The 10,584-nt window shown below is 35.7% G+C and overlaps 1 protein-coding gene across 1 annotated transcript; it reads left to right on the top strand.

Moving 5' to 3' along the window:
* Positions 1 to 3,167: 3,167 nt before the first annotated feature.
* HRG_01192 (uncharacterized protein) lies at positions 3,168 to 4,169 on the top strand (the record flags this gene model as incomplete). Its single annotated transcript, XM_044859663.1, has 2 exons — positions 3,168 to 4,002; positions 4,060 to 4,169. 2 exons carry the CDS (start codon positions 3,168 to 3,170, stop codon positions 4,167 to 4,169), a joined length of 945 nt encoding a protein of 314 aa, XP_044726063.1.
* Positions 4,170 to 10,584: the final 6,415 nt, after the last annotated feature.

Here is a 10,584-nt window from a genome sequence, read left to right as displayed (position 1 = left end):
TATATAGTTAATTCCCTAGTAATAAAGTATTCCCTTTATACCTTCTTAAAGGACCGGAATTATAAGAGTATATTATAGATATTAAGGGAAGTAATAAAGTTAAGGATAGCTAATTTTTATAGGGCATAGTTAAAGGGTCTTAATAAGTAGTCTTACTAATTTATAGGGAAGATAAATACTAGATTTACTATACTAATAATTTTTCCTTAAATTTATAGCTTAAATAAAAGCAGCTATATTAGTTACTATTTCTTAGTAACCTAAATCTTATTTATCTTCTTTTATAATAAGGGGTCCTCTTAAAGAGACTATTATATTATTTCTTATAGCCTCTTTAAAGGGTTAAATCCTTTAGGTTAGTTTTCCTTAAAGACCTACTAGTATTATAATAATCGATAGCCTAGGGATTTATAAGCTAGGTAGCTATTTCGTTATCTAGTCTTTTATTTCTATAAGGAATCCTTATCCCGATTTAAAAGGTTTACTTAAAAACCTCCCCTTTTTACCCTTTATTACTAATTTTAATAAAGAGGTTCGATTTCGATTAGTTCCTTAACTTTTCGACTAACGAACTAAAAGGTCTATTAAGGGACTAGTTAGGCTAGTCTAACTAACGAGACCGGGGCCGGGCCTAGAGTAAGAGGCAGAGCTAGGGCTAGGACTAAGGCAGCTATTAAAGATAAGGTTAAGGCTTTTAAGGGAGGAGGAGCTAGAGGTATAATAGCTATAGTAATAGTAGTAAGGGCCGTAGTAATAAGGGCTATAGTAGCTATAAAGGTAGTAGGTTAAACCGTTTAGGTTAAGTACTAGCTATAAAGAAATAAGACTACTTACTATTATACTTTAGTAGCCTCTTTATTTAGTTCCTAGTAAGCTTCTTAAAAGATAGTTAAGTAACTATTACTAATAAGCTTTATTAGTAGAGATATATCCTATAGCTACTAGCTAGAAAGAGCTTTTATTAAGAAGTATTAGTTAGCTTCCTTAAGGATTTCTTCTTACTTAGCTAGCTATAAAGAAACTAATAGGTTCCTAGTAAAAAAGGCTCTTAGGTATACTATATAGGTCTTCTTAATACGGTTAGTTATATAGCTCCTTAAGGGAGCTATTAAGGTCTCGAGCTTTAAAAGCTATTACTTAAGAGTCTTTTTATTTTAAAAAAAGATTAGGTTTATAGTATAAATAGATTCCGTTATTACTATATAAGTAATAGTTAGTAGCTTTATCTCGTAAAAGTATTTCTTATAATAACTCTTATAGTTACCTAAGGTAGTAGAAAAAGCTCTCTACTATATAGAGGTTAGCTTAAAAAAGAGGGAAGCTCCCTTTATAGATTCTATTACCTTAGGATAAAGAGGGGGCTTAAGAAGGTCCTACTTATTAAAGAAGACTAAATTATAAATAGTTTTATTTATATAAGCTTATAGCTCCTTTACCTACTTATCTTAATCTTAGGGCTTTATAAGAATTATCCTATAAATTATAGGTATAGTAAAGGAGTCGTTTTTTAATATTATTATAAAAGAGGGGGTAGAAATATTAGTTAAAAATCGGTATTTTTAGTAAGAGGGGTAAAAGGGAGCTATAAGAGATATAAGAAAGGTGCTTTTTATAGTAGCTAAAAGGTATAGGAATACTATTCCTCCTAGGCTTATAACTCTTATAAAGAGAGATATAAGAAGTATATATAAGATATATAAAGGTAAAAGTAAAAGTAAGGGGTTAGATAGGTAGGGTAGAAATATTTAATTCTTACTAAGGTAGTAATTATAGTAAGGGAGTAATTATTTTATTACTTTAATTTTCTTTCTTTCTTTTATTTAACGCTTTTCTTTATACTTATTTAGTATCTTAATTAATAAAGAAGATCCTACTTAAAAAGTTATTAATATCCTTTTAACTACTAAGCTTTTTACTAGTTTTCCCCCTCTTTTCTAGCCGTTACTAGTATATTTATCTTATCTCTCGCTACCTTTATTAAAAGCTATTACTACTTTTACTTCCCCTTATACCCTTACCTTCCTTTTTATACCTCTTTTTAGCTCCTTCTTTTTTTTTATACTAAGTGTTTTTAGCTTCTTAGGTCCCTTATACTAAGGGATGTCTTATAAAACTATAAAATTAAGCTATGCTTTATAATAATATTACCTATACTTAAAAGCTTTATATATATACTTATTAGGAAGCGATTATTAGATATATATATTAATTATAGCGTACTTATTAAAGCGCGCGTTTTACTTTTACCTACGTAGCGTAATAGTCTTTGCGATAATACTATATAATAGTATAAGCCGTTATAGTTAAAAGAGAAATAATAGTATATAGTATATACTATTACTATTTATTCCTTTAATAGTCTAAGCATAGGTTAGCTAGCTAATAAGTATTAATAGGTCGCTTATAGTAAATAGTAATTTAATTTTATATTTTAGTACTTATATTTATTTTTATTTTAAGGAACTAATTTCTTTATCTTTTTACGCTCCCTTTTAAATATTAATCCGCGCCCCTTTTATACTTATATTTAAGGTTCCCGCTATCTAAAACTATAAGTATTATAGTAAGGACCTAGTATTTTACTAGTATTTCTCTAACTAAATCTACCGCTAACTACTACGCTTAAGCCTTAAGGAATACCGTTAAATAATTTAATTATATAAGAGTAAAGTAAAGCTCCTTTATAACCTTAAGTTTAATATAGCTATATTTACTAAGTAGAAATAAAATAATTATAGTATATATACTAACTACCGCGACCTCCTTATTAAAGAAAGATATAATTTTAACGTAAGCTTAGTAGAAAATAATATATATTATACTATGTCACACATAGGATATCAGCCTCCAACAGTCTGACCCCCTATTCGCACAGTCCGTTTCCACATTTCCCCACAGAAACTTCTAGGAGGCATCATCAACGCATCAGTGGCTTCCAGATGATCTGATCAGATGCTTCCATTCACTACCATTCCCTTCCATTCTCATATTCAGGCAGTCTATAAAGATCTCGCCTCTTTCCCACCTTAGATAGCAGAATCAAGAGTCTTCCAGTCCCTGATCTTTATGCCCACTTGCTCATCCTCCGTGCGATAGTTATGAGCCCGGTCTGCCACTGACTGGGTATCTTATTCTTGTTCACTCCGCTGCGCAGAATAGCTTCCACAATGAGCTCAGCTCTAGATCTTGATGGCTCTTCCAAGGGCACCGTGCTCAACGGCCCTTGCGACTGGAAACAATGGATTTCTATCATCAAGAAATTCGCCACGTCCCACAGTCTTTGGGACTTTCTGGACCCTGCCGTCAAGGAGGGTAAGCCGGTTCTTCAGCAGCCAGTTGAACCAACATTCCGACAAATCAACCACGAAGCATCTGATCTCGTGGATCTGACCTCGGAGGAATTTCGCCGTCTCGAATTCCTCCACACCCAATACCGCTCGAAGCTTCAAGGGTATAGGGATCAAGTGAAGGCACTCGCCAGCCTTCAACAACACATCGTCAAGACCATCGGCAACTACTACAGCACCATTGCCGAGGAACACGACGTTGCAAAGCAACTTGCCTTGCTTCAGGCTCGTGTGGCCCCAACCGACTGGGCACTCGAGAGGGAAGTTGTTCAGCGTTATCGTTCCACCCTTCAGTCGCCAAACAGGACCAAGATCGAAGCTTGGGTCACCCAATGGCAGAAAGTCCTCACTGAGGCAAAGCAATTAGGGCTTCCTGATGTCCAGGACCTTCGCCCTACCCAAGATTTCCTACAGGCTGTTTCGTCCATCAACGCCCCATTCACAGACTATTGGGTCAACAAAATGGAAGACGAGGCCGTATTCGGCAAGCCTGAGTGGAAGACCGACTTCCCGGACGGCATTAAGATCAGTGAGATCTTTGAACGAGCTCACCGAATCAAGGCCGCCAACAACAGCAAAGGATCATTCGGAGCTGCCTTCCAAGGCAAGGGAGAGAAATCGGAGAGGAAAGAGGACAAGCCTAAGTGGTCTTCAAGCAAGAACGCTGATGGTGTTCCTATGTGTGTCTGCGGAGAATATCACCGCTTCGTAGATTGCTTCTATCTCATCAAATCAGCTCGGCCTGATGGCTGGACTCCTGATCAGAAGGTTGAGAAGAAGATCAAGGAAATCCTCGACTCAATCCATGGGCAAAGAAGATGACGGAGAAAGCACAAGACTTCAAGAAGAAGGAAATGGAGAAATCGTCCGACTCCTCCGTTAAAGGCACAGCGTTTGCCGGTCTTCTACCAGCTCCTGACAACACACCGCCTCCTCAACACCTCCATCAACCAGTTTCTCGACGGGAAAGGCAGTCTACCCGCTGTATGACTCCTTTATCCTTGATTCCGGATCAGACACACACATTTGCAACAACCGATCCCGTTTTCTTGACTACACCGCCCTGCAGAGCCAGAAGAGCTCTTTGCAGGCGATAGTCAACTTCAGATCCTTGGCTACGGCACAGTCCGTATGAAGCTTGAAGAAGGAGGACTTTTTCAGCTCAACGAAGTTGCCTTCGTGCCAAAATTCCACACCAACATCGCATCCCTCGACCGCTTTCTTGCGAAGGGATACAACTGGAATCCACTATCTGGACGCGTCTCTAAAGACGATCAGATTATATTTCATACGAAACGCCGCTTTCGTCAACCGGTCATCGAGTTCAACCCGATTAAGGAGGACTCTCACGCCTCCAATTTCACATCTTCATCTGCACCTCGCACAGTGAAAACAGCAGATGCTACGCTTTGGCATAAGCGCCTAGGTCACTTGAACGCTCAAGCCCTAGAGCATCTTGTTGAGAACACGACGGGTTCGAAGATCAAAGGCCCAGTTACCATCGATTGCACCGCGTGTTCCTTGGGAAGGAAAGAAGGTCGTCTCTCGCCGAACCCCTCAAAACCGAGCCCCAGACCATTCTGGAGAATCTACGTTGATATCTTCAGTATGAACACCTCATTCAACGGCAAGGAAGCTGTTCTTCTTATCAAAGATGAATTTACAAGCATGATCTTCATCTACCTTCTGAATGACGCGACACAAGGGTCCGTTATGACTGCTTTGAGAAACCACGAGGCAATGGTTCAACGCCAATGGAATCTCAACATTTGCATTATCCACCGTGATAACGATCGTTCTCTTCAGAGTGCGTATGAGAGCTGGATCGAGGAAAGGGGATTCAAGATGAACCTTCTGCCCTTACACTCCCGCTCAAAACGGTTCTGCAGAGCGATCTGGGGGGGTAATATCTGCCCAGGCCAGAACAATGGGAATTGATGCCAATTTACCATCTGATCTTTGGCCAGAGACTTGGAAAGCAGCAGTGTTTTTGCACAACAGATCGCCCATGCAGAACCACAGCTTCCGAACGCCTTTCCAGCTGCTTCATCAGTGGCTGCGAGACAACAACAGAGACATAGGCTACCAGCAAGACCAGCCTGACATCACGTTTCTCAAGGCATACGGCTGCAGAGCCTATCCTTGACACCCCAGGCCCTTCAGAACAGACAGAAGAAGGACCTAAAGACCGACCCTCACACAGAAATCGGTTATCTCGTTGGATATGATTCCACGAACATTTTCAGGATCTGGATTCCGTCCACATCAGAAGTCCGAAGGGTCCGAGATGTGACCTTCAATGAAAGCATCTTCTATGACGGAAATGATCAGCCACCAGAACCTATCCCACAGCGCGTGGAAGTACAGCTTCCAGCCCACATCGAGGACGAGTCGGATTACGAGGAAATCCCCACTCAAATCGATGAACCTGAACCTGACCCCGTTGAGCAATCTCCTCAACCTCAGACCAAGGAGACGCCACCACGATTGTGGTACAACCCGAACCATCTGATCATGAGGACTCGGATGATCAGGATGAGTTTCATGACATTCAGCACCCATATCCGACACCGGACCCCGGTCCGAGTGACTCAGCCACGGCGCTCAGCCCGCTCACCAAAGCTCTGCCAGGCCAGAAATTTGCTACTTTCGTCAAACAACTCGGTCTCGTCGATATCTCTACGTTGCTAGGGATCTAGTTTCTTTCTTCAGTTTGCACTGCCCACTAGCCAGCACAACCTGGGGGGGTATGTCACACATAGGATATCAGCCTCCAACAGTCTGACCCCTATTCGCACAGTCCGTTTCCACATTTCCCACAGAAACTTCTAGGAGGCATCATCAACGCATCAGTGGCTTCCAGATGATCTGATCAGATGCTTCCATTCACTACCATTCCCTTCCATTCTCATATTCAGGCAGTCTATAAAGATCTCGCCTCTTTCCCACCTTAGATAGCAGAATCAAGAGTCTTCCAGTCCCTGATCTTTATGCCCACTTGCTCATCCTCCGTGCGATATACTACTTTATCTCTTTTTTTATTTAAAGCCTATAACTTATATAAATATAACTAGCTATACTTCTTTATCCTTTATAAAGCTACTACCTATTATATTATTATTATAACTCTTATAACCGCTTAAACTAATAAGAATATACCGTTAACTATCTAACTATAATAGGTTAGCGCTTCTTATTACCTTAATCTTAGTACCTACTTATAAGAGCGCTATAAGGAGGTATAGGCTAATAAAGTACTTAGGTACGTAGTACTAATATATTAGTAGGGTATCGGCAGGGAATTATACGTACCCCGCTTATATATTATAGACCTCTCGCTACTCTAACTAAAGAGAAAAAATCCCTCTTCCCGTAAGCTTTAGTCTTATAACGAGGAGAATATAATATATATAGCGTAGTACCTCTAGCTATCTCTACTACCTAACTAATCGTACCGTGATATGTGTTCCCTTATACTACTTATACGTTTACTTTAATAACTATACCCTATCGCTATTAAGCTTTAGTAATTTATTTAGCGACTTACTACCCTTAGATTTAGATATTATAGGGAAACCCCTTAGTACCCCCTATAATACTTATAGGTAGTTTACCTTATTATTTAATAAGAACGAGCTTCTCCTTTTATTACTACGCGACCTAAATAAGGCTATCTTTCTTAATAAAACTAAGATAATAACTAGCGCCCTTAAACTATATAGATCGCTACTATCTTAGCTAATATTATTAATAAGCTCCTATTTAAATAAGTCGCTTTTATAAACGCTAAGATACTTAAGATTATCGCTATAGTTACTAGTATAAAGTACCTCCTTACTTATTTAAATATATTTAAGGCCGCTCCTATAAAAGAGTATAAAGCTATTAATATACTAAGAACCTATATATTTAAAGAGAGCCTTAAGTATACCTTAGCTAGGACTAGAGGATCTAGTATAATAGACCTTACCTTTAATAATCTATCTAAGAACTTATTTACTAAACGCTAACTCGCCGCCGCCGCGGCCTTACCCTTTACTCCCTTTAAGTAAGCTAACCTATTCGTATAAAAGCTTAACCCCTTTTAAGTTCTAAGCTATAAAAAACCTAGACTATTCCCTATTATACCTTTTATAATATACTATAATAACCTAGGTAATATAGATAGCTATATAGGTATTATTTACTTTAAGTTAAAAGCGTTAGTTTATAGAGCCTTAGATATAGCTATAATTTAGGTAAATCTATTTACTACTTATAAGAATATACCCTTATATTCCTATTTTACTATTATAAAGAGATAATAGGCATAGGGAGGCTCTATAGAATAAGCTAGTAAAAAGAGGCTCTATAATATAGTCTAAGGGAATAACCCTTAAAGATAAAGACCTCTACTAAATATCTATACCTTCCTTTAGGAAAGGCGGGTTAAGATAAGCTTATCCTAATAATATAAAATATATATAAAAAGCATAAGTTAATTACGAGTAGAACGGATACCTTATTGCCTATTTTAGTATAGCGGTTCTAAAGATATCCGCGATACGAGAATAGGTAAGGCATAGAATATTCTAGTTAAATCTACTACTTATACTAGAACCTATAGTCTTACGTTAACTATTACGTTATGATTAGACCACCTACTAAGTTAGGAAGACATACTATAAATAGAGAATTTTAAGCACTATAGAATGCGCTAAAAAGCTAACTAATTAGTCTACTAGTAGGCGAGCAATAGTCTATAAAAGATAAAGGATTTCCCTAGGAGTAGTAGATAGAATAAGTAAGTTTATAAGTATCCTTCGTAACGCTATTCTTTTAATATATTATTTAGCCCCTTATATACTCGTTATAAATTCCGGACGAAATCCTACCCTATACTCCTTTATCCGATCTTTCCGCTTACGTTATCGATTACCCGATTCTACGCTTATTACTTATACCTTCTTATACTACTATTTATAAGGAGGCTAACACCGACCTCTTACTTAGCTAGTACGTTGCCCTTACTAAAGTATCTACTAGCTTTATCTATTAGTTTACTTTCGCCGCTTACCTCTTAGACGACTTACTTAAGCTTACCGCGGTATACTAAAAAGCCGCTTATATTAGCCCCTTATATATACTAGTAGTAGCCCGCCCTTATATAGCTAACGTAATAACTTATTTTAACTTATTAGACTAAAAGTTTACCGATATATACCTAGGTAGATTCTAAAACCTAGGCCTAACTATATAAGTATTAGTAGTAGTAATTTATACCTAAGTTCTAGCTTCTTATAATAAACTAGCTAAAATACTCTTAGTAGAACCGACCCTAAGTAGCGCTTATAGCGTACTTACTTATAAAGCTTTTAATATATAGGATATAAGGAATAGTATTCCTAGTATAAATAAAGTAGCTATAATATACTCTCTTAATAATATAAGCTAATAAGTAGTATATTAATTATAGATAAAGTCCTATCTTATAAAGTAAGAATCGCTCGTTATTTTATATATTAATATATATTAAACGGGGTGCCGGTAATTATATAATTAGGAATCGAAGGAATAGAGCTAGCATAGAATACTAGCTAAGACCTTTAAAGAATACTAGTATAACTAACCTCCTTTAAATATAAATATTAGTAGAACTAAGATACTTCCCGCTATACTTAAGGTATTAGTAAATTTCTTAGTCTTAGGGATATATAGTAGCTTAAATTTAGTCCTAAAAAGTTCTTACGTTTAGCTATAATTATCTATATAAAGCAGTATATCTACTAATAAATAAAGATAGAATTATTAACTTTAATACTTCTTTTATATACTAATATACTACTAATAAATTCCGTTAAATATCCTACCCTATACTCCTTCTTCTCTTCTACTATATAGTCTTATAAAACTCCTTAATTTCCTAAAACTCTATATTTACGTATATACTTTAAGAGGTTATAAGCCTAGCTTACTCCTTTTAAGCTAGGAAATTAACTTATACCTTTAAAATTACTTATTAAAATACCCGACTAAAATTCCTTTCGAAAATCCCCTTAACGACTTCTTTTACCTTCCTATACTCTTAAACTCCTATTTAGACTTCTCGATCTTTATAAACGAAATAATACTGAATTTATATAAAATAGGTAGATAAAAAGAATATAAATTCTTTAGACTTAAGGGAAATTTAAATTATACTCCTTAGACTATAAAGATAATAGCTATCCTTACTAAGGAAAAGCTTATTACTACCTTAGAGTAAGTAAATTATATAAAGACTATAAAAGCTTTATCCTAGATTTTTCTTTAAGTTAAAGATAGCCCTTTAATATAAATTAAGTATTTAATAAAGGCTAAAGCTACTTAGGATAAGCTTATATAGGTATATAATCCGTTAAATTTCTCGTTAAATTATTTACTTTTAAAGCAGCTCTTTAATCTTAGTCCCTTAAGCTTTAATTTAAAGAAATACCTTTATAAGGTAAAGGAAATCTATAAGGATTTAAAATCCTATAAGATAGAAATTCTAGAAGTTATCCTTATAGTATAGATTCTTAATTGCCTTAATAAGGAATTTAGAAGCTATACTATAAATATTATATAGAGCCTTAAGTATAATTTTACGGCGTTTACCCTTAAATCGCTTATAGCTAGTCTTTTAAATAAATATAAAAGAATAAAGGATATAGATAAATCTTCGGAGAAAGCCTTCTTAATATAAAGGAAGCCTTAGAGATCCTATAGAAAGTCTATAGATACTCCTTATTATAAGGAATATAAATAACTAAGGCATTTTATAGTAAATTAATATAAACTATACTTAAATAAGGCTCCTATATATTAGGTTTTTAATAAAAGAAAAAAGGATAATAGGACTTAAATTTCTAAGAAGAGAAAATCTTTTTCTTTTTCTTCTTTTAAGAAGAAATCCCCTTTAAGTAGTATTTCTACTATTAATAAAAGAAGGAAAGCTTATATTATAAAGGTAGAGTCCGATTTAGATAATAATAATAAGGTCTTAAATATAGCTTTATAAGAAAATAATATAGACCTAGATATCGACCTTATAGACCTTTCTAGGGCTCCGACCCTTATATAAACGTTTAAGGATTTAAAGGTAATTTTAACCTCTATAATTACCCTTATAGTAAAAGCTAATAAAGACTCTCTTTTAAGACCTTTAAAAGCCTTAATTCCTAGAATAAAGGAATTAGTCTTAAAGTTAAGAAAAGGAGGATTTCTTAGTTATAAGAAT

The sequence above is a fragment of the Hirsutella rhossiliensis genome, assembly GCF_020360975.1.
Source record: "Hirsutella rhossiliensis strain HR02 chromosome Unknown scaffold00001, whole genome shotgun sequence".
NCBI lineage: Eukaryota > Fungi > Ascomycota > Sordariomycetes > Hypocreales > Ophiocordycipitaceae > Hirsutella > Hirsutella rhossiliensis.
The sequence above is the reverse complement of the archived record's forward strand: the minus strand, read 5'-3'. Positions and strand labels throughout refer to the sequence as shown.